Genomic DNA, 24,813 nt, shown 5'->3' on the forward strand with positions numbered 1-24,813 from the left:
CCGCCCGCGTCCGCCAGCGCAGAGGATCTGGTGGTTACCGGCGCTGTGTGAGAGGTGCTCACTAGGTTTGGCAGGGACAACAGGGACAGAGCTGCAGCTCGCTGGGACACTACGCTAAATACCCAGGGCTGCCACTGGGACACTACGCTAACTACGCAGGGCTGCCACTGGGACACTACGCTGACTACGCTAGGCTGCCGTTGAGCTAAACTGACAGTGTAGCGTCACCTGCCGCCGTGAAACTACACAAGTACCAATTTTCATTGTGTCACCTCTACATTTGACTTCTTGCGGTCCTCTCATACTATGTATCACTCCCACACTGTTCTACCATGGCCTACACAAACGTTCTATGTAAATCCTAACAAAACCATTATAGGGTTATTATTATTAGATTTTTATTTATAAGGCGCCACAAGTGGTATGCAGCGCCGTACATATAGAACACATTATAACAGAACAGGGTATGCCTCCCAGCAGCGGGGAATGGGATCACATGAGATTTCTCGCATGTAAAAGGACCACTTGCCATATATCACATGCAATCCTCCTGCCCGGGACCTTCCCAGGTGGCTCAAGGGGGGGGGATCGGCTGAGACGTCTCACCTGGGAGAAGTCTCGGTAATGGATAGGGGACTTTAATCCCATACAATCTTAGAACATTCTCCTCTGCGGTGCAAGAGCTAACACTCCAATCATACCTGAGCCCATGGTCCTGTGCTCCATTCTGCCGGACAGTCCTGCACATTGCATTTCTGCACTTGGATGGGAGTGCTCACCGGGCAGTGCGAGTGCCCCACCAACTCCTCCCCTTGCATTGTCTTCTTCTGGACACACTGTATTGTCCTTGTCTGTTGTCCACCTCCACACAAAGCACTACAGAGACCCCACTCACTGGTTGACCAGCTGAAAAGACAAACACCTTATTAGGGCTTATGTGGTTAAGCACATGGGGGTAAATTTACTAAGATGGCAGTTATATTGAAGAGGGGATGTTGCCCATAGCAACCATCATAAACTCAGTCTTATTCATTCAAAATTATTGTATTTCAATTACAGTATTGATTACATCCCCAAGAGCAAAGTGTTCTGAACCTCATTTTGGGCCTTATTCTGGTTCACTCTTTCTGACAAAATCCTTCTTAGATGGACAATACCATGCTGCACTGCAAGGGGCAGATGTAAAATGTGCTGAGAGAATTAGATTCGGGTGAGTTATTTTGTTTCTGTGCAGGGTAAATACTGGTTGCTTTATTTTTACACTGCAATATAGATCCCACTTTAAACACACCGCACCCAAATGTAATGCTCTCTGCACAAGTAACATCTGCCCCACCTGCAGTGCACATGGTTTGTCCATCTAAGAAGGATTTTGTCAGAAAGAGTGAACTAGCATAAGGCCCTTTGTATTGAAGATCATGTTGGAGGGTCTGTAACAATATCATTGTATACAGTGGCTGGGTTCAGATTCTATTTATCGTTTATCTAATACATTTTATAAAATGATGTCATCTGATTGGTTGTCCTCATTAGAAAGTCCCTCTTACAGCAGGCCAATGCTGAGTCCATACAGTGGTTACAGATGTGCTGGGCACTTACTAGGCTGGACAGGGCTGAGCATTGCACAGTTTGGGTTCAGGAAGAGGTTTGCTCAGGGAACCGCAGAAGCTGGAATTGACTTGAGTCTGGAGGTCTCTTAGGCACAGGAACTCTGCAGTCATTTGTCCTTAAAAATAAGCAATATAAAATAAAGTTGTTAGTTTTTAAACAAAGTTAATGCCAAAGTTAGTGCCAACTGCACCAAATGACTGCGCCCAGCATGAGTAGGTGTTGTGCCAACTTCCATTTAGGGATGGCCATTGTTGCCGTTGCGATTGCCATCGATGGTTGACAACTGGCTGTCAATAGTGGCATACTATGGAATGGGATGACTATCCATGTTTTTACCTATCGATGGTCATCCATTATCTTTGACTGATTGGTCTGTGGGCCAATCAAAACATTCGTGTCAGAGGTGGACCTGGAGCTATGCTCAGTGTCTCGGCCCCTTGAGGAAAAAAGTTAAAAATCTATTCGATTATGCCTGACATCGATGGAGGAAAACCATCTGGACCCCACCATCGATAGAAAAAACTATTCTACATCGACCATAAACCATTGATGATTTCAAAACATCGGTAGTCGATGGCCGTCCCTACTTCCATTTCATTTTAACATTACAGCACTTGTTCTATTACAGGTGGGGCCACTCTCTTCGCTCACATGTCCCATTGAAAAGAATGGGGCGCACGTGTGGCTTGTGTGCACGCACCCAATTCTGGCTGGTGGTGCAGGGCGGTGCATTGTGATAGTCGCGCCTGGATCCGCTCTGATAAATGTGGCTCCAAATGTACATTCTCATGTATAGATGAGCCCTGAAACCTCATACATCATAGATCATACTGTACATCATTCGCATCATACAGCTCCTCTCGGCGTGCCAGTCCCGTGAGACTGTTGGTATTTTTTCTTAAAATGTATATTTTTTTTGCAGAGAACACTGACCTGCAGTGGTGATTCATTTCATGTGATACTAGTGTATTTGTGTGCAACTGAGTCTCTGAATCTGTACATGAAGTGCTATAATGCAGTTGCTACTGTTATCTTCCATGACAAGTTCCGTTGTAATCCATATACAGACTCAGTCGCACATGTGTTTACAAGTATCATACATCAGATGAATCAGCACAGTCTACCATAAGCCTTGTTGTACTGCGTAGAGACCACGATGCGCTTTCTGCAAAGATGTCTGCACTAGATGAGTTGCATGGGACCTGGCAGTACACTCGCAGCAGGCATCACACACTGGGGGAAATTTATACCCCTTTTACACTGCTGCAAAACCCAGGTTCTTCGCAGGGTCAGACCCGGGTCAGCGGCGGTGTAAATGGGACACGCCGTGTCATTCGACCCGGCTCCCATTTACATCAATGTGGGACGTACAACCTACCGCAGCGTCCGCAGGTTGGATGGGGGGGGGGGCACAGACAGCCTGCGCAGCTGAGAGCAGCAGCGGAGGAGGTGAATGGATGCCTGTGTGCGGCATCCATTCACCTCCTGGACAAGGGCAGGGGGTGCACGGGGGCTGGGGGAAGCCCAGCAGATTACCCCCAGCGCAGTGGTCCGGGTCCCGGCAGCGGCGATCGGCGATTGGAGATGATGTCATCTCCAAGCGGCAGTTCAGGAACTGCCTGCGCCGGGAGGGAGGGGTGACCAAGGGGACCAAACGCCGGTTCGCACCCGGCTTGAAGCTGGGTCCAAAAAGCCCGGTTGTGTCCCAGCGTTTTGGTATAAAAGGGGTATTACTAAGATGGGAGTTCTATTTCACATGGGATATTGGCAACCAATCAGAATCTATTTATTTAGCACCTTCTAGATAGACCCACCCTTCTATTTTATATTTCTCATATTAGGGCAGTACCGGAGACTATTGGGGATGCAGTCAATTTGCCGGCGGTCGGGATCCCGGCGGTCGGAATCCCGACACTGGAATCCCGACCGCCGAAATCCCGAAACTTTCTCCCTCCGTGGGTGTCCACGACACCCATAGAGGGAGAATAAAATAGCGTGCCGAGCGTAGCGAGGCACCGGGCCCGCTGTGTAGCGAGCGCAGCGAGCCCGCAAGGGGGGGGGGGCGCTCCACGTCCCCCCCATGTCGGGATTTCGGCAGTCGGGATTCCAGTGTCAGGATTCCGACCGCCGGGATTCCGACCGCCGGCATTACATATCGGATCCGACTATTGATGTAAACGGTATTTATCTGTCCCACAATAATAATTCTGGACTGTAGGAAACATGGATCCAACCCTCCACCCCTAATCAGCAAATAAACAAATACAAATGAATTAGGTGAATAAAATGAAATGGCCACTTACCACCGCCACATGTGGCAGAGCACTCAGTATACACGGGAACCCAGGAGAAACTTGTTTTCTTCACAGGTGCCTCTTCATATGGAGGAGTGGGTAATGTATACTCCCAGGAAACCCCCCCTGTCTTTCCTTGGTAAAGGATCTGAAATCATTTAAAAGAAAACCGCATTCAGGATCATGTGGTCAATCATTGCTATAGCAGACAATCAGAGATATAGAGGCTGCTTGTTGATTCCCTAGGATAGTTTTTTGGCAGAGAATTGCAATACAGTATTCATAACAATTAAGAAGAATTTGGTAAATTAAATATTAACTGCAAAATAATGCAGTGTCCCGCGGCGGGGGGGGGGGGGGGGGAGTTGGGAGTCCCCCCCTGTAGTCCGTGAATAGATGATAAAGCTGTACCTGGTTACAGCGAAACGCGTCAGTCATAAGCACTTTGGCTACCTTCCTTCTACCTATCCTGCCACTTAGTTCCAGACCAGCCGTCGCCGGAGCTTACCACCAAAAAAATGCTATTATATGGAATTTTCCAAAATTACTCAATTCTCATCTCCACTTGTAGGACTTTGCTGTTATGCTTTCCTAAATAAGGATTAAAACTCTTCACCTGGACATCCATTGCGGTAATTATACAACACTTTTCCAGATCAAAAAGACATTGTTGCTATATCCTAAATTCCTTTTAGGAGTAATGGCTGTGTGTAATAGGAATGGATCCTCTCATGGCTAGCTAAGAAATAGAGGTGCCTGTGCTTTCTATATTCCGATTGGTTGTGTTTTTTTATGGTATTTTTCATGTTATTATTAAATGTGTACTTTTAATCCTATCATTGTCTAGCGCTACTACCTTTGTGTATTTTTTCTAACTGTGATAATAAGTTAGAAACCTTTGGCCCATTTGGAATGAGTAAACTGTGTACTGTAGGTGGATGCCTTTTCCAGTCTTGGATGTTGTGTTGTCAAAAATGGGATTTCCGCCCAAGTCATACTAGATATTTTGTGTAGTAACTACCAAAGTGATATAAATCCCATTGGTAACCACTGAGACAGCCCAAGGCTTCAACGCAGTGTGCTGCTATCTTTTATGATTGAGAAAATAGGATATAACTTTTTAATTTATCCATCTGGGAATACAAGAATGCGGAAAATGTTCTCGATGAATAATACAAGGGGTTTATAAGCAACACTGCAGGATAAAGTAACATTTTTAAGTCTGCTTTTATGTCAGGGTCAATAACCTTGTGCTAATGCATTATATTTAACATTTTTACCTTTAAAATATGAGGGGGGGGGGGGTTGTTTTCTTTTGGAGTATTTATGCTGATTACTAGTAAAGAATTTGTCTTACCCGTAAGTCAGGCAAATATTATTTAGCCATCTCCAAGGATGGAGAAATATTTTCGAACTTTTTGCATTTCACAAAAAATGTGTTGACTTAAAAAAGGGGGGGGGGGGTGTTTAAATAATGAATAGGTGGATAGGAAATAGTTGACTCTAAGCACAATTCCTTGGTGACAATTTTTTGTTCTCCATTCTGTAGGAATGTGTGAAATGCTGGTCCTTTAACCCCTTGAGTGTTATGCCCGGGGCTGCCGCAGCGGGCTGTCCCGGAAAATTTCCAGGCATACCACAAATATGAAATAGGTGCGCGCCAGTGGTGTCCAGGTGTGCACCACTAGCGCAGCACCTCTAGAGCCCCAATCACTACCCCAACCCTCCACTCCATCACCTGTGCTCCGGCGATCACACACCGGAGCTCTTCTAACACTGCTCCCCCCCCCCACGCCGCTTCCGCCTGCCGCCATACTTTTAGTAGCAGTGACGTCGTCGGCAGGCTGGGGGCTGTTCGGGGCGGCTCGGGGGGGACTCAGGAGCGCTCAGGCACCCGAGTCCTCCCGAGCCGCCGCGAACATCCCCCAGCCTGCCGCCGAAGTCACTGTTTAATGTGACAGAGGCAGCGGGGACACTAGCGGCAGCAGGGAAGCTCCGGCGTACTAACGCCGAGGCAGAGGTGAGGGAGGGGGGGGGAGGCTTCCCACTTCCCACTGTGGTTGGTTTTGCTGGGGCAGGACAAACCTGCCCTGGTAGGTTTGTCCTGCCCCAGCAAAACCTACCAATCAAGGGGTTAATGACTGGAAACATAAACAAAACATTACAGAAATAAGAAAATGTAATGAACAGAAACATATATTTTATAAAAATTGAAGTCATGGTTCCCTTTAATGCAGGTATGTCCAACCTTGGTCCTCCAGCTGTTGTGAAACTACACATCCCAGCATGCCTTGCAATAGTTTTAGCATACTCTAATAGCAAAATGGTGGCAAGGTATGATGGGACTTCACAACAGCTGGAGGGCCAAGGTTAGACATGCCGGCTTTAAAGAATGCATTTTGTCTACGCAACTAAGTCGGCCATTTTGTGTGAAGAACCAATAATTGGGAAGTCAGGCAGGAAACATATTAGTGCTATCACTGATGCGTGAGGTATGAAGCCTCGGTGACATCACTAATACTGAATTTTGGTCGGCACTGCATGATCAGTATGCCGGTGTTCACAATACCGAGTACATCCAGGAGACCATCACCTGGATGCCAAATGGAAGTATGCAGGGTCAAGTTAGGGTTAGGCTGAGGAAGGGGGTTAGGTTTAGGCCCTGTGGACTTATGGTTAGGCTGCAGGGGGGGGGGGGGTGTTAGGGTTAGGAGGGCGGGGGGGGGGGTTAGAAAGATAGAACTGAGTGGCAGGATTAGGCTGTAAGGCAAAGGGTAAGTTTAGGCATCGGGCATGGGGTTTAGGGTTAGGCACTAGCAGGGAAAATTGGGGTCAGGCTGTGGTGGAGGATTAGGGTTAGACTGCGTAAAGGGAGGGATAAGGGGGCTGTGGAGGGAAAGGATTACAGATGTAGCCAAGCTCATCTATTCTGTTGACCCGCCATCCTGGCTTCCTTGTCGGGCCATGAGAAACATCCCGTTATGGCGCACTAATGCATACAATGGCAAAGAAACATGCAACAGCATGTAATTACACTGCTTCGCAGCTGGGTGGCGATTGCTCCAATAATAAAAACTGCAGTACAGTGCTGCGTATGGATATGTGAAGCCCCACTGACATCTACTGTCCGCCTTTGCCTCCACTTTACCTGTGTACAGTGCGCAGAGCTTGCTGTAGCTCCATAAGGGTGGGCACCCTTGTGTCCAATAGTCTCGGACCGCCACCGCGTTGTACAGTAATTATGCTACATAGACGTTCATTCAGCTCCAGGGACTCTGTGGGGAAATGTCTGCTGAGCTTAGCTCCATAAGATTGGGTTTAGCTCGGCATACATTTCCCCACCCAGAGCCGAATTTCCCATTAGGCACATGAGGCACCGGCGTAGGGGCGGCACATGTTTGGGGGCGGCACTTGGATGCCTGTGATAGTACTGTCAGCCCAAAATGTACCAATAACTGCAAAATATCCACTGTACTGTACTATATTTCATCTTAAATATAGTGTAAATGGATAGGACATGCAGATACTGCCCCTATAAACTGTCTTACTTAGTAAACATTATTGTTGTGCCTAGGGGCGCCCTCATCCCTAAATCCGCCCCTGTCCCCACCCAGTCTATGTGGCCGAATGAGCATCTGCGTAGTGTAATTACTGAACAACACAGTGGCGGGACAAGAATAATTGACTACGTAGCATTCTGTATTTTCAAAATAGTAAAGTAGTTTTGGACTATATTAATGTACTGCAGTGCCGGTTTTTACGTATGGTAAACTCCACCACTATTCCAGGCCTAAGTGAAGCCAGATGCAGTCTGTGAGACTGCTCTATTAAAAAAGTCCGACCTGCCAGTCACTCAAGGCAGTCCCAATAGGAGGGGTACCCTCCCTTCGGGATGCCTCTACATGGGCTGCTGATTGGCAGCCCATAACAAAAACGGTTGCACGCATGAGCAGTACGAGGCTGGGGGCATGTGGAGTACTGAATAAGCTACTGCGCATGCGTCGGCCAGTGGGGAGCGGGACCGACGGCTGGGACAGGAACTTGTCGACCCAAAGCCATGTAGATCTTTTTTATGTGTTGACCTTCAGTGGTCGACCTGTGGACTGTCGACCTAGTGACCATATACCATTTTTACCACATCTGCTTCCAGAAAACATAAAGGAAAACATTTGATTCCACAGATCAAGCCTCTAATCTAACTTTACTGTTGGATAAAGTCTTGCAATAAAATCTTCCACTTTACCTTTCCCATTATACAGAATTCTGTTTTACACTTTACATACTGTCATTTAGAGTTTTGCTAAATAAATACAGTTGGGAAGAGGCCAGTTGACTTATTAGATTTTTCTGACCATCTTGTGTGGTTGAGGTATGGCCAGGGGCAGATTGGGCCACCGGGAAACCGGGCCATTTCCCGGTGGGCCCGGCCAGACGTGGCCGCTTCACACCCCCCCCCCCCCGACTGGCCCACTGCTTTCCCCCCTTTTTTGCTGCGGGCGAGCTACTGCAGCAGTTAGCGTCCCCCCCACCCGGCTGCTGCTTATCTCCACCAGCCGGGACTTGCGCTACATGCGCTGCTAGGAAGGGGATTAAGCTCCGAGTCACGGAGCTGACACAGCCGGCATATCTGCACGCCGGGGGGAGCACCAGCACCACTACAAGCGTCCTCGCCTCTGTGATGCCCAGTGAACTACGCTGAATCCATCCCCCTGCCTATACAGACCGTGGGCCACACTCCTGACCCCCGTACACAGTAACTCCGGAAGGCACTGTGCAGCAACCAGGTAGTAGGGAAACTAGGACTGCAAGACATTTCCCCAGAAACACACACACCCCGCTGCTTATCTGCACCAGCACCCCCCAAACCCCCCCCCCCCCCCGGGCTGCTTCAGTTTATCTCCTGGGCTGAATATGATTTTCCCAATCCGCCCCTGGGTATGGCAGCACTGGGGAAACGCAAAGTTCAAATTCTGTCTACGAAACGCATAAAATTTTACGAACAAACTCAGAGCAAGGAAAATATTTTGCTGAACAATTGTTAAAATTTGTGTCATCCCTGCAAAAAACCTGGTAAAAACGGCTACTGTGCCACGTCTATTTTTAAAGTTTATCTGGAATATGTCCAACAGTAATTTAAAAATTTCCTAAGTCATAAATGAAGCCGTTTCCTTACAACTCCACATTAAAAGTCTGGACAAGCCAGTAATATCAACGCTATAAGTTGGAAGGACCTCCGGGGTTTCAGCCTACTTAACTGGCCGGGACCCAGGACATCCTCAGCCAAGTAGAAATAACTTTTAGATGTAAAGTTGGTAATCAAGGCCAGTTCCGAACTGAGTTTCTAGGCCTACTACTGAAATATCAGCCACCTGACTTCAGACGAAGCACTCAGCAAGCCTGACCGCAGGGCAAAAACGTATAAAATTTACAGTTTCTTCATTTCAAAACCACAGACTTTGTGCCGAAGACGTGCCAGATTCACTAAATGAAATACAAAGTTGTGTTATTCAACGGATACCCACCATACTCCCCTCTATTATGTTAAACTGTTCTCACTAAATAATGGCAGTGACTGACAATATTTACTTGTCATTGGATTAATACATCAAGTTTATTAGTTTTTCATTACTCTAAAAGAGTAACGATTTCCACAACTGGTGTTCTACAAAACCACGTGTTCCACTGTTCATTTAGTTACATGAAGAAAAATTAACTAGTAAAAAGAAAAAATATACTGTATGTTTAAGTCATAACTAGAATATATTTTTGCAGTGGTTTTCTTAAATAGAGGCTGACGGTGAAGATCAAATGCAGTGTTATTGGGTTAACCCAATAACATATATTCAGTAGTTTAGCCGGAGTCAGCTGTTCAACAGCGGCATTGGGAGTGCGGATGTGGGCGGACGTGGGGGCAGCACAGAGGTCCTTCTGAGCGTTGTTCCACTCTCCGACTCCAGGGCCTGCCACATAACTTGGGAGTTTACAGTGGCTCAGCAAAAGAACTACCTACCTTAGAGTAGGTAGTCCCTGGGTGCTGGGAGGAACTGGGTCAGAGAGAAGCCACCTCCCGCGGAAGTACTACCCACTCCGCAGAATCCAGCCCGCCCTGCTCCGCACATTCCCATCCCAGCCTCCACCAGCAGGTACCAGTGCCATGTCTCAAGCCCAGCAGTCCAAGACTTGGTTCCCCTCCCATGTCCAGGTCACTGTGTTCCAAGGTGGAAGGTGGGTGGCTGGTTGCTCTGTGTCTGCTGCCTCCCTGCATGCTGCTGGGGCTGAGATCCGACTCTGGAAGACAGCATGTAACCCCTGGCAGAGCATGTACTGTAACTCCATGACAATGAGCATGTTAACCCCTGGCAAAGCATGTAACCCATGTCAGAGCATGTAAATCCATGGCAACACGCATGTTAACCCCTGGCAGAGCATGTAACACCTGGCAGAGCAGGTTAATCCCATGGCAACGAGCATTTTAACCCTAATATGCGATGAGCATTACAGTGTGTGGAATAATGTGTAATGGGCATTATGGCATGTGGTAAAATATGAAATAGGTATTATGGTGTATGGCATAATGTGTACTTCCCAGTATGGTGTGTGGAATAACGTGTAATGAGCACTATGGCATGTGGTATACAACTCCATATGTAATGGGTGTGTGACATGTGTAATAGGCATTACGGTGTATGGTATAATGTGTACTTCCCAGTACGGTGCGTGGAATAACGTGTAATGAGCACTATGGCATGTGGTATAATATGTAATGGGTGTGTGACATGTGTAATAGGCATCACGGTGTATGGTATAATGTGTACTTCCCACTACGGTGTGTAGAATAACGTGTATCGAGCACTATGGCATGTGGTATAATATGTAATGGGTGTGTGACATGTGTAATAGGCATTACTGTGTATGGTATAAAGTGTACTTCCCACTACGGTGTGTGGAATAACGTGTATCGAGCACTATGGCATGTGGTATAATATGTAATGGGTGTGTGACATGTATAATAGGCATCACGGTGTAAATGTTTGTCCCTGTATCCACCTTGGAAGCAGTGGCGTAACAACAGGTCTGCAGAGGAGTTCCGTCTGTGGGGGCCCCAGGAAGTTGTTGTACCGGGGCCCAGGATTTCTCTTGGCGCCCTGCCTGTAGGCACAGTACTATTTTGCAATCTGCTTTCAATAGTTATGGCAGTTCTCAAAAATAATATTCTCAATTTTAATTAAACAGTAAGGCAATAAATAATAATTCACTTTTGATAGAGTACCTTGCCACATACAATGTCTACAGATAACTGCTAAGATGTGTCGGCATTGTGTACAAATCTGAATCGGGCTCGGAACACTGCCAGCCTAGTGGTCAGGCTCTAGATCTTTTGGAAGTAGGCGACACCCAGTGGCGTTGGTCTGTTTCAGAGGGGGCGTGGCTTGCATTACCAGTGATGCTGGTTTTTGCACCGTCTGGCCTGTCGGGACTTTGGTGTCACCTCTTTTGAGGGGCTGCACCGCACCCAGGTGGCGACGCCACTGGGTCGACCTGTTGACCTTCACACTGACTATGAGCTATATTATACCCATCAGCCCCTCAGTACAGTTACTTGTTCCTGGCCACTGGGAGCCCTAACCAAAAACATGATTAAACGCACAGAATTTCTATTAAAAGCTTGCATACAACAGTGAGAAGCTGTTAACAACATAAGTCAATAATTAAGCATTTCCCTGGTGGGAGCCAGTCAGACCAGATTATAATTAAGTGTTTATATTAGGTCAGATATGTCTGGATTCTTGTAGTTAGAGCTTTGATCACAAGCGAACCACACATCGTCCTAACCAGCTTGACTAAAGATATCTTGTAGCTGAAGCAGTGACTCATATCGTCAGCATGGAAAGGTCACCTTGCAGCATCTCTAAATCAATATAGTGTTAACCTCAGAGTTATAGCTAGGGTTGCTTGGAAGGGTTACTGCGAAGTGCGCTTTACTGTTGATGGCTACTGGAGAAGGGTTTACGGTTTGTATGTTTTCATGTGATGCTGTTACATAAATGTGTTCTGCACAGAATTAAAGGAGTGGAAATTGCATTTGTCCTTCCAGGTGAGCCTACTAAGATTATTATTAGAATCTTAGAATGAATACGGTATTTTAGACAATAAATTCAATGTAATAGCAGATTGCAGTATTATTTATAGGACAACATGTATTATGCAGTGCGGTAGAGAATATTTCATTCATATCAGGCCCTTTGCATACATACCAGCTGTCCCGATTTTTGAGGTACAGTCCCATTTTTTTTAGACTGTCCCACGTACCATCCGGGGCCAGCAGTATTCGGCGGGGGGGGGGGGGGGGCAGTTGTGAATCCCCCTTCCTAACCGCTGCGGGGAATAGATGCTGTGTACATGCGCATAGCATCTATTCAGGGAGACAGAGGGGTGTGCCCGATGGTCGCCGACTATGATTTCTCCTGCCTTCTCAAATATAAGTCAGTGGAGACTGACTTATATTTGCGGGCCCCGGAACGAAGACAGGACAAGTGGATGACGTCATGTGATTTCAGTCACCAGCCCCGGCAGACTTCATCCCGACTGCATCTCCACGGGTATGCCCAGCGTTTTCATGGCCAAGCGCTGCCACAGCCCCCATCCCACCCTCCATGATGTGAATGGCCCGGCGTCATTGTAAATCACTGAGGCCGTTCACAGTCGAGGTTTGTATATACGTAAATATGCGCATGCGCAAACGACACCCATCGGGGAAGGGGCCAAATTCAGTTCACTAACCAAAATCAGCCATAAGATTGTAAGCTCCACTGGGCAAGTGACCATTGCAATTGGCAAAAGACAGTGTTTATTGTAAAGGGCTGTGGGTTTCCAATATGTGCGTATAACAATAATCTGTCGTTAAACCTGTGTTAACAGATTCACAGACGTCAAGAAATGTAATTTGCACTCTTATCATTAACCTGTTAAACGTTGTATTTGCACTTCCCAAACACCTTCTACTTTACAAAAAAAAAAAATAGGGCGAAATGTAATAATAGGGTGTGAGATTTTGGGAGAGTTTTCACATTTTTAAGCGGCAATTATTTACATGGCAAAATCCACCGGGTTGTACAGTGTAAATTATTGCTGCTTTAAAAAAAATCGGAACACTCTCCCAAAATATCTCACTACAGGTTGAGTATCCCTTATCCAAAATGCTCGGGACCAGGAGAATTTTGGATAACAGATTATTCCGGAATATTTTTGTATTTCAATTATGTATTTTAAAGTATCTTGCATTTACGTTGTACAAACACATCAAACACATGAAATACACTCATCTATTTTATTTGTGTATAAAACAAGGTTTCAAAACATGAAACAAAGCTTGTGTACAACAATCTCAGGCACGGAATTTGATTGCCAAGGAATCATTGTCTTGCACATATTTAGTGCCAGTTATAAAATCCTCAGTAGTGCTGGTACAAATGTCCCCAGTAATGTATTCTAGTTGACTCGGACGGATGCGAACGGCCACCGAGTGTTCTTAGCCCCGCCTATCGTATGGATCGCTCACACTGTCCGAATGCGGTAAGATGCCGAGCGAACGGACCGCGAGTTGATCAAAAAGGAAAATAGAAAGTTCCAAGACGCAATCTTAGAGTCCTTGCAGCCTCAATATCGATGGAAGATCACTGGAGTGCCTCCCTTGTAGGATTTGAAGAGAGAGGAACAATATCGATGGCAAACACATTGTTTTATTTCACTTTTATTCCGACACTTGTGATCACCACTGGACCGCGAGTTGATGTTTCATTTGATCAACTCCCCCATCTGTGGGAACCTCCCCCATCCTCCGATGGTCGCCGACCATCGAATGATGGACGAAACGGTCAGACAGCTCTGAGTGCTCCAGACCACTCGGACATTTCTCAGTGTGAAAGCAGGAATATGGGCGGGCAGCTAGCATCCGGCTATGTCAGCTGTCCGCCCCCCACACGTGCGTCATGGCCGCATTACCATATATATATACGCCTAGCATTTTCATGGGAACGCCCATGAAACGCGGGAGGTACGCATATGATAATGAGCCCAAATAGCCTTTCACGCCCCTCTCCTCCCCCTGCTCGGATTGTTCCGACCGATCATTTTCTGTACGGAATTCACGCCGTATTCAGACGCCTCTGCACATGCGCAAACACAATACATCGGCCGTCCGACCGACTCAATCAGAATAAGGGCCTACGTTTTTAGCAAGAAATTTTTATTTTTTCACTTTCTGGAATGTATGGTTTTCGGAATAATTTGGATAACGGATATTTGGAAAAGGGATACTCAACATGTATCTGATTCTCACACCCTATTATATTTGGGCCGTAGTCTCAGCTGTTGTACAGTATATTAACTTGCTTGTTAATTATTTGTATTCTTAAAGAAAAATGGTCAACAGATATAATATCCAAAATAAATAAATTCTTACTTCCAAGACTAGTGTTTCATTTGTCGGGCCGGCCGCGTAAAGGCTCTCCAGCTGCTGAAATGATCTTTTGTAGGTAAAAGTAGTCCCGGCAAAGGAGAACTTTCCTGGCCAATCAATGGTCCAATCACTAGTCAGGTAGTACTTCCTGCTTAGGTTTCTCACAGCGAGGTAGCTGGTAGAAGGCTGAAGCTCCTGGAAATAGATGCTTCTAGCACCCACCGGAACAGTCACCACTGGATAGTAGTCTGGACACAATAGAGAAATATGAGCATCTAGCATTTATTTCCTGCAAAGAAATAACTAATACTGGGCCAGATGTACCAAGCCTGGTGAAGAGATAATGTGGAGATAAAGGGGGAGGTGATAACGCACCGGCCAATCAACTACTAAAGATGGCCGTACACTGCTGCTATCTCTGGCAGCAGTGTATGCCAGCTGACACCCCGCAAGCCGCCCGGGGCCTTCCCGGATAGCAGGGTCGCGTGCGATACATCACATGCGGTTCTTTCCCGTGCAATGGATCGCATGTAACCCCTATCCCCTGCCACCGGGATGAGGGTCTGAGGTTGGACCTACATGCTGGTCCGAACTCCAACTCAGGGACCATGCATTGGACCTAAGGGGACATCACACACACCCGATTTAGGCTGATTTCACGGCCCGCTCCATCGGAAACGGGTGAAATTGGTCCAAATCGCGGTAGTGCCTTAACTGTCATTTTTCAAACATAGCTAATTGGCTGGTGTGTTATCACCTGCTACTTTATCTCCACTTTATCTTCACCAGGCTTAATACATCTGCCCCACTGTAGGTTAGATGTGCGACTTTCATTTTGTAAAGAGGGAGGGATTGGGACCATTGTTTCCTGTATTCATTTGTCAAGAACCACTGTTCTGCTCTGACGGAGACCCTGCACCTTTTTGCTATTTCTGAAGCTAGTCGCAGCTTCCTGCTCTACATTCCCATATTTGGATTACAATACTATCATTGTCACATGTAGACCCTGTTATCATATGTGGACATGGTTTTTACAGCAAAATCTGAAACGGTGAATCCTCCATCCAATAGTCTAACCACCCTCATCCCATCCCATAATAATACCATGTAAATAAACATAAACCCTTTCCTGACTGGAATTAGGCTGGAATTAGGCAGCAGCACACCAGCTCGGGTGTTCATCCTAATGTACATTTATAGGCACAGCTGGGAACACCTACTGGGTAAAAATGCAGCTATCCAAAAAATGCAACAAACAACAAATCAATAACACATATAATAAACTAAAAGGTACACCGGGCTATGGTACGGAGATAAATAATTGTCATTAGTAAAGAATTTTATCACTAAAATCTGTAAGCTCCCAAACCAATAACAAGTAAACTCACAGCAGTGAGCTAGGGATTATGGGAAATGTGACAATTTCTTGATATCACTCCATGTGACCAGTTGGCACTCACTTCAGGACGCACATCGTAGTTTCACAGTGTATGAGCTTGGAGTGTACATGCCACACAAGTATGGAAAGAGACATTGGCCCTTATTCTGGTTCACTCGCAAAGGCAAATTCCTTCTCAGTGGACAAAACCATATGCACTGCAGGTGGGGCAGATGTAACGTATGCAGAGTGATTTGGGTGGGGTTTTACTTCAAAGTGAGATTGCAGTGTAAAAATAAAGCAGTCAGTATTTTCCCTGCACAGAAACAAAATACCTCACCCAAATCTACCTCTCTCTGAACATGTTACATCTGCCCCACCTGCAGTGGACATGGTTTTGTCCATTCGAGAGTGGTTGTGCCTTTCCGAGTGAAACAGAATAACCCCCTGTATCCCATCATTGGTTGGATGCATCCTGTCCTTTGAGCTGACGGTACCTTGTTCAAAAAGGAACACACTATAGGTACTGTAACTAGCCAAATTTCTAAGCCCCTGTATACAAACCTACTTACTTTTCTATAGTATGGGGGGTAGTGCTGCGCTCAATCTATGGTTGTCTTATATATGCTGTAGTAAACTCTAAATTGTTGTTCAATCAGTCTGACACATTGTTTATTACAACAATATTTTACTTAAAAATAATCTTAGGTATTGAAAGATACAAGCTTGCAGTACTGTGGTCTTAATACACAAAAAGGATGCACTAGTTTGTGATTCACTGTGCACAATCTGTCGTATTATCTCCCAGTCTGTACGCCTGATAAAAAAGTCTCAATGTCCCAATACGCAATTACTCAGAATAAACTTCATGAACTGCAGTATAATGGATCTCAGTTTGTGTCTAGACTTTGTTTGCGGCGTCCCGTCAAACAGTGGTCTAGATCCGCAAGTTTAGCACAAGTCTTCGGGTACCCCTTTTAAAGTGTAGATTTGTTCAGCGGGTTTTCGGAGGGGGGGGGGGGACCGGTGCAGCTTAGGGTGCCGGTGTCAGGCCCGCTGCTGAGCGAGATAGCAGCGGTGATGTATGAGTGCTGTAGCGCTCAGTACCTCACGCGCCGTTCTCCCGCTGGCTACGGTGACTAAGGGCAGTGGGGAAAGGTGTTTGGGGCAGCTGGTCGCCGCCGTCGACACCGCCTCGCTTGACCGCCCGGGGGGACCTCCTGCCTCACAGTTCGCTCCGTCTCCTACTCACCCTTTCCACGTCCACGGTCTTCTCTGCACGACGAGCAGCCGGGTTTGATGTTCAGCTCGCGGCGGGGGATGATGACACTCCGATGCTTGTGCTTGTTCCTGCTGGGGTGTATGGATATCCATACACCCCAGCAGGAACAAGCACAAGCATCGGAGTGTCATCATCCCCCGCCGCGAGCTGAACATCAAACCGTGGACGTGGAAAGGGAGAAGACCGTGGACGTGGAAAGGGTGAGTAGGAGACGGAGCGAACTGTGAGGCAGGAGGTCCCCCCGGGCGGTCAAGCGAGGCGGTGTCGACGGCGGCGACCAGCTGCCCCAAACACCTTTCCCCGCTGCCCTTAGTCACCGTAGCCAGCGGGAGAACGGCGCGTGAGGTACTGAGCGCTACAGCACTCATACATCACCGCTGCTATCTCGCTCAGCAGCGGGCCTGACACCGGCACCCTAAGCTGCACCGGTCCCCCCCCCCCTCCGAAAACCCGCTGAACAAATCTACACTTTAAAAGGGGTACCCGAAGACTTGTGCTAAACTTGCGGATCTAGACCACTGTTTGACGGGACGCCGCAAACAAAGTCTAGACACAAACTGAGATCCATTATACTGCAGTTCATGAAGTTTATTCTGAGTAATTGCGTATTGGGACATTGAGACTTTTTTATCAGGCGTACAGACTGGGAGATAATACGACAGATTGTGCACAGTGAATCACAAACTAGTGCATCCTTTTTGTGTATTAAGACCACAGTACTGCAAGCTTGTATCTTTCAATACCTAAGATTATTTTTAAGTAAAATATTGTTGTAATAAACAATGTGTCAGACTGATTGAACAACAATTTAGAGTTTACTACAGCATATATAAGACAACCATAGATTGAGCGCAGCACTACCCCCCATACTATAGAATTTAACTCTTGGGATACAGTCAGATCCCATAAGTGTTCTTGCAGCTCATCGCTTCATAAACTTTTCAGTGCGCAGGTATAACCAAAAAATTTTTAAACATTTGCTACTTACTTTTCTGTTTATTTGTTTTTAATACATGCAAATGGTTACAGTTGTTGTACAAAATGCACAAAGTAAATCATTCGATTGCTTAACTTCTGCCCCAAAACTCTTGCACCTTTGGCCGGTGCCTGGGATGACTACATAAATAGTTCGACATTTCGGTTGAACATCTGTAACTACTTTTATACACCGATAACATAAAGTTTTCAGCAAATAAATGGTTTTAGCTAAATGCAATGCACAGAAGTATGACTTGGCAAACAGGCCGCGATATCATTTTTTGCCATATGGTATATTTGATATTGTATCCCCCCCTGAAACAAGAGAAATCTGTTATGTGCTTGGGGACTTATTAAGGAAAATACATCCCAATTCCAGAGCATTACAAAACGCTTACCGTTAGTTTTGTGATGGTTCGTATACTGTCCTCTGTAAAACTTGCATGTGGAATTATCACCTTTACAAACCCCACAGGCATCCAAAGTGGCTTTTGATCCAAGAACATAATCACACCCTACAAGCTGGCACGGGAAATACAGAAATGAAACCTGTGTTAGTATCATATCACAGGATGCAGAGAGATAATTTCATACAGCGGCTGAGCCAGACTGAAATTAAAATCCACTCGCTCGCTTGTACGGTACATTCCGTAAGATGATACTTTACACCGTTACAGAGAATCGAAAACTAAATACAAGCAATTCATTAAATACTTAGTTAAAAGCTGTTCTGTGGTTAATGGGAATTAGACATCATCCTTTCTTGACGGCTAACGGTAGTTTAGTGTTTCAGTGTCAGATGAAGTTGGTGTTTCTGTGAACTCGTGCAATGATGTTATTACAAGGTTCAGGAATGTTCAGCTCAGTGGACCCAGATGTAGACGGGGAAAACGAAAGTTCACATCAGCACATTAGCAAATAGAAACATATAACGGAGTCCTGGGTTTTAATGACAGATGTAGAACAAAGGGAAAAAAGGTTCGTCATTAGCAAGCTGCTGAGGGGCTTATTATCACAATCATCATTTTTAGGGAGGATCTGATAGTTTTCACCAAAATTCGCAAAGGGAAGAAACATATTTTTGCTTTAATTTATTAATCTTTTGCCGGGAGAGTAGTGTCATAGCGTTAAGCTATATACTACAGTATGTCCGGGTTTGGCCCCCAGCTTACAGGATGCGCGCCTTGTCGCAGTAGTGTATGGCCATCTGATACCCTTTGAGCAGTGGTGTAGCTACCGTACGGCAGCTACCGTGGCTGCTTGGGGGAGCAAGGTGCTCAGCACACTGCTCAGAGCCGCCCCCCTTACCTCTCCGCATGCCGCTGCCGCATTCCTGCCTGGTCCGGCACCGCAGATATCCTCCTGTTGTGTAATGAAAAATTACACGTCAAAATGGCTGCCCCCATACAGCAGACCATTTTTTAGGAATGGTAGAGGAGGCGGCGCCCTCCTCTAGCATCCTTAAAAACTGTCTGCTATTAGGGGGCAGCCATTTTGGCGTATAATTTTTCATAACTGCAAGAGACGGAACCAGGAGGATATCTGCGGTGCCGGACAAGGAATGCGTCGGCATGCAGAGGGGTAAGGGGGGGGTCTTAACTTTACTTGGGCGGGTGGGCGGGGGCTATGGGGGGCTGTCAATTTCGCCGGGGGGGGGTGCAAAAATATTAGTTACGCCACTGCCTTCTCAGGCAGAGTCAGAGGTCGGACGTGCAGCAGGTCCAACCTCCGACTCCGATCTGATGAGCTTTCTGTCATGTTTTTATATAATAGTCAAATTACTGTACTTGTTGTTTTTTACTCCTGAAATAACACACAAAAGTGTTTTCTGGACGCAACTGTTTACCCTTTAGAGCCCAGCAGAACAGTTGGATTGCGGGACAATGCAAAGTATCATGGGCTTGATTCTGGTTCACTCGCAAAAGCAAATTCTCTCTCTTGTGGACAAAACCACTGCAGGGGGGCAGATGTAACATGTGCAGAGAGAGTTAGATTTGGGTGAGTTATTTTGTTTCTTTGCAGGGTAAATACTGACTGCTTTACTTTTACACTGCAATATAGATATCAGTTTGTACAAAGCCCACCCAAATGTAACTTTCTCTGCACATGTTACATCTGCCCCCCTGCAGTGCACATGGTTTTGTCCACTAGAGAGAGAATTTGCTTTTGCAAGTGAACCAGAATCAGGACCCATATCTGCTTGATGATATAAAGACTGAAGCTAAAGAGCACAGACCGGAAGCGACACCAGATAAAGGGGGGATGCTCTATCATCCGCGCCCCCTTACCGCCGCACATCGCCAGCTACCGCTAACATAATTATCGCATATGCTCTAACATATGCGATAATTATGACAAAAGACAGCTCTTGCGTTAAGAGCTGTCTTTTCCGGTAAGCCGGCGATGCGCGGCGGGTCCCGGCGGCTCCCCCCTCCCTCTCTTACACGGCTAATATTGCTGCTGCAGGGTGGGCTGGCTCTCCTCCTCCCTGCACCTAGAAGATGATTTTCAGTGCAGGGGGGAGGAGGGAGTGTAGGGAGCACAGCGCTGAGCTGCCCAGACACAGGTGAGGGGGGTCGGCGCAAGTCGGCGGTGGTCGGTGCGGGACGGCGGTGGGTCACGTTAAGAAGCCCATAGGCTTCTATGGGGTATCACTAGCTTTTGCTGCATATCAAAATGCGGTAAAAACCCTGATAACGGTTATTTTACCGCATTTCTGTTTTAGAGAATCTCCCCCAAAGGAATGCTGCTTAGTTAAAGCTGACGAAGTACATACTAGGTACACCTAATAAATACAGGCATCCGAGCGAGTACAATTATTTATTTCCATAGGTTGTTACCTCACAGTTGCCATCAATACAAATGTCGAATCCATTCGCAGAGCACGGCGTTCCATCTTTAACTTTATTGGATAAGGCAAAGAAAAAATCAAAATCTTCAGCTGTACAGTACAGTTTGCAGATATTCTCCTCTGGAAGACACAACACGACCATTGGTGTCAGTAGTAATAACGATGAATGCATAATTCCAATGACTTCAGCAGTGGAACACACTCAGGGCTACATCCAATGACATAGGAGCTGCCGTTTTTATTGTTGTGACCACTTACAGTAGGCCGATTCGTCTTGTGCCGCCATCAGCTTTCCGAGGCGTAATTGTATCCGTATGATAGAAAGACAGGGGTAAATTTACTAAGATGGGAGTTCTGTTGAAGATAGATGTTGCCCATAGCAACCAATCTAGCACCTTCTAGAAGATAATATATAGAATCTTATTGGTTGCTATGGGCAAAATCACGCCTTCAATAGAACCCCCATCTTAGAAAATTTACGCCGACAGTGTCTAGGTCCGCAGTGAACAGGTCAACACCATATTGCTGACATGCATTAGGTCGGCAGGTACAAAACAAATCAGCAGATGTCAATCCCAATTTTTGCTTGATTTGATTAAAGTAATGCCAGCAATAGGCGTGGAGTGGGTTAAACATCCAAGGCTGTGTGTGTGACCCTTGGGAAGCATGTGACTCGGGGATCCAATAAGGTTAAAGGGAATGGCAGAGGTAGCTGAGATATTAGGGCAGGAAAGGGAGGAGTCTTCCTCTCTTTCCTGCTGAGTTTTCCCGACCTCCCTTCCCTTTGTTAACGATGGGGGGGTTTGGGTGGTTTAATCGCGTTGGCTGATAGGTGGGAAAGAACGTCAGGTTAATAGTTTTAGCCTTCATTATCTGTTTAGGCAACGTATATAGATTGTTTTTCGGTGCGCTCGCCTATTCATTGACTTAGGCCTTTCGCTCGATCACCCGCTCGGGGGCAGCGACCCCACCCGGAGGGGTGGGTAGTCAATGCAGTAGGTTGAGTGGATACCGCTTGGTAGGGTAGTAGGGTAGTTTTGATTACGTCTGCAATAAGTGGGGGTGGAGTTTAGTTAAGTAGCCGTTCTTTCTTGGCCACCATTATTTTATTAGTTTAAAGAATTCAATCTAGCTTAAAATTTGATAATAAATCAGCTAACAATTTCTGTCAAACTTATGTCTCCGGGTCTTTATTTCAGGTTTAGTTAAGTAAGTTAAGTCATTTTAAAGGTTGAACATGCTAGAGGTACACACATAAGGTGCTAGGATGTTTAACTATGGACATGGACTACGAGTGTGAATAGTAACCTTTGCATATGTTTCTACTGTTGGTGGTTGCACATAACCAAACATACAAGATTTGACCCCAAAAAGCTAAAAAAATAAAGCTTGTGTTGACTAATCGGTGTGTCGACCATTCTCATGTTGACCGGTTGACCATGTCACCGTTTGTTAACTGCCAAACCATTTGTACCTGTTGACGTATTGTAACTTACAAAATAAAGTATGTTGACCTACTGTATTTACGGTTGACCTAAATACTGTACAGTCGATCTTCTATATCAAACCCAATATAACACACAAAGCCACGATGGCTAAACAAATCTGTCCAAGGGATGGAATTTACTAAGGTACAATTTGGCACAGAAATAGGTTTCTATGCTGTCTGATGGGCACAATTTACAAAAGGCAAAAACATTAAAAAAATTAGCAGGGTCTCAAAATGTGGTTTCAATCTTGCTCGAAAACAAGAGCTCCCATTTATCAAGCAGGGCATAGTGCAGCAGCATGGTGCAAAAATACCATGTGGTTCTGCCGGGTGAGACCAAGCACCATGCTTTCTTTATCAGTTATCTTGTGTGGTAGAAAGAATGACAAAAACTTAACTTTAATTTTTTTTTTTTTTTTATAAAAAGCTTGCACTCTTTCTCCCTCAGGTGCCTCTGCTGTTTGCCACTAAGCAGGGGACAGTAACATGAGGGTCCCCTGCTAATGGCACACGTAACAAAACTAAACCTAATGGGCCATTCTAACCTTATAAACAGGGAGACAAAGCCCGTGCTTCCAATCTAAAGCAGGTATTTATATTTATATAATGTAAATTCCCTGTGATTTTTGTTGCTAAGAACCATCAATCGGCATTTACTGACTGTTATCGGAGGCCTCATTGTGTGGTCTGTTGCATTATTGGCATAAATAATAAAAGCAGAAGGACAGCGGTGAATAGATGATGCTGCATGCAACTCATTCTCTGTTTAATGTCTATACAAAAATAAATGGTTCCACCGCAAATAAAAAGCTGTGTGACTTACCTTCCACTTTAGTGTACGGCTTCCATTTGTAGTACCACCCCCTGAATGGCTTGCTGTTGTATTCGGCACACTGCTGGCCCCGGAAGTCCACAGTGTTAGGCGGACAAGCTTTGATATTACAGATCTGATAAATACGGCTTGAGCCCTGGCAGTATTTCCCTCCATACTGAGGTCTAGATCATAAGGAAAGATGTATTAACGCCTAGAATTACTGAATTACATTTGTTTGTCATTAATCCTAAAATGTATATGAATGAAGATAGAAGGTGAGACTCTTACAGTGGGCTGTTGCAGAACCTCTCCTGATACATCACCCCGGCACCACAGTCTCTGGAACACTCTGACCAGTCTGACCAGTCCGACCACCCTCCATTAACTGGTCTTGGTCCATGGTCTCCAAATCTCACGCACTGGCCCCTTCGACACCACTGTGTTCATCCAAGTATAGGGAAATAGTTTATAATATTAGTGCTCATCATAAAATAAATATTATATATATATATATATATATATATATATATATATATATATATAGATATGGAAAGAATTACAGCGGCACTCATGGGCTAGTGAAAAAGAATTGCTTCTTTTATTGTAGTATTTCTACGTTTCGGTCTGTCTCCAAACCGTCATCAGGAATCATTCCTGATGACGGTTTGGAGACAGACCGAAACGTAGCTTGGCTGCAGCAACATAAGTTCATGATCTAGAACATATAATAGAGCAGTGATTTTCAACCTTTTTACCTTGCGAAACACTAAATATAATTTTTAAATTGCCAAGGCACACCATGAGATTCCCACAGGGCAAAACACATTGGACCCCACAGGGAAAAAAAAAAAAACTACTGGACCCATATAATAAACCATCACACTGGTCCCCACAGGTAACAAAAAATAAATAAATACATTGGCCCTGTACATGAAAAGAAGAGACCAGTAAATAACAGTTGAACTGGTTGTGGCTGTAAACTGGTTTGGGCATCTCTAGATCTGGGGGCACATTTGAGAACAGCTCAAGGCACACTAGTGTACCATGGCACAGTGGTTGAAAATCACTGTAATAGAGGGTTGTGTCCGGATTGTATCATTGTTATTGTTACTAATTGTAGACTATTGAGAGGTTTATTAACCCTCCGAGTGCCAAGTGATTTTGGTAAAATAGGTGTGAAAATTGGCAAGCATTTTTATTCACCATATGACCTGTAATGTTTACCTTATATAGGAAATATGGTATAATCTTTTTCTACATAACATTTTTAATTTGAATTGATATAACAAACGTGAGCGACGCTGGCATTTATAGCGGATATTCAAAACATATCTCACAGAGACGTCGGTACTCAAAGGGTAAATAATAGTATTATTATTATTTATTATTATTATTATTATTTCTTTGAAGGTGGTAAATATATCCTTTGCTAAATATCTAATAAAATAAAATCCTATAAGAAATAAATAGTATCTTACCATATTCAGGCCGCAGACTGTGCCCTCTGCTGCTGGCATGAACTTGGTCTCACACCGATGGCTGGATTTGTGACACCAGAGAGACTTGCATATGTCCTATAACATTAAGATTCAAATTTATAACATCTGTAAGTTAGAAAAATAACTGATGCTGTAGCAATAACTACAAATATGTTAAC

The 24,813-nt window shown here is 45.4% G+C and overlaps 1 protein-coding gene across 1 annotated transcript in view; it reads right to left on the reverse strand.

Moving 5' to 3' along the window:
• Positions 1 to 24,813, reverse strand: part of ADAMTS18 (ADAM metallopeptidase with thrombospondin type 1 motif 18) — a 119,002-nt gene that overhangs the window by 13,034 nt on the left and 81,155 nt on the right. Inside the window, exons 11-19 of the mRNA XM_083165394.1 lie at positions 24,635 to 24,730; positions 23,445 to 23,593; positions 23,166 to 23,338; positions 20,843 to 20,973; positions 18,401 to 18,524; positions 14,368 to 14,612; positions 3,915 to 4,053; positions 1,600 to 1,726; positions 702 to 906 (exon numbers count right to left, since the gene is read on the reverse strand). Of these exons, the coding sequence (XP_083021520.1) occupies positions 702 to 906; positions 1,600 to 1,726; positions 3,915 to 4,053; positions 14,368 to 14,612; positions 18,401 to 18,524; positions 20,843 to 20,973; positions 23,166 to 23,338; positions 23,445 to 23,593; positions 24,635 to 24,730 (1,389 nt within the window). The remainder of the gene's footprint in view (positions 1 to 701; positions 907 to 1,599; positions 1,727 to 3,914; positions 4,054 to 14,367; positions 14,613 to 18,400; positions 18,525 to 20,842; positions 20,974 to 23,165; positions 23,339 to 23,444; positions 23,594 to 24,634; positions 24,731 to 24,813) is intronic.

The sequence above is a fragment of the Crinia signifera genome, chromosome 11 (assembly GCF_055691185.1).
Source record: "Crinia signifera chromosome 11, ASM5569118v1, whole genome shotgun sequence".
Taxonomy (NCBI): domain Eukaryota; kingdom Metazoa; phylum Chordata; class Amphibia; order Anura; family Myobatrachidae; genus Crinia; species Crinia signifera.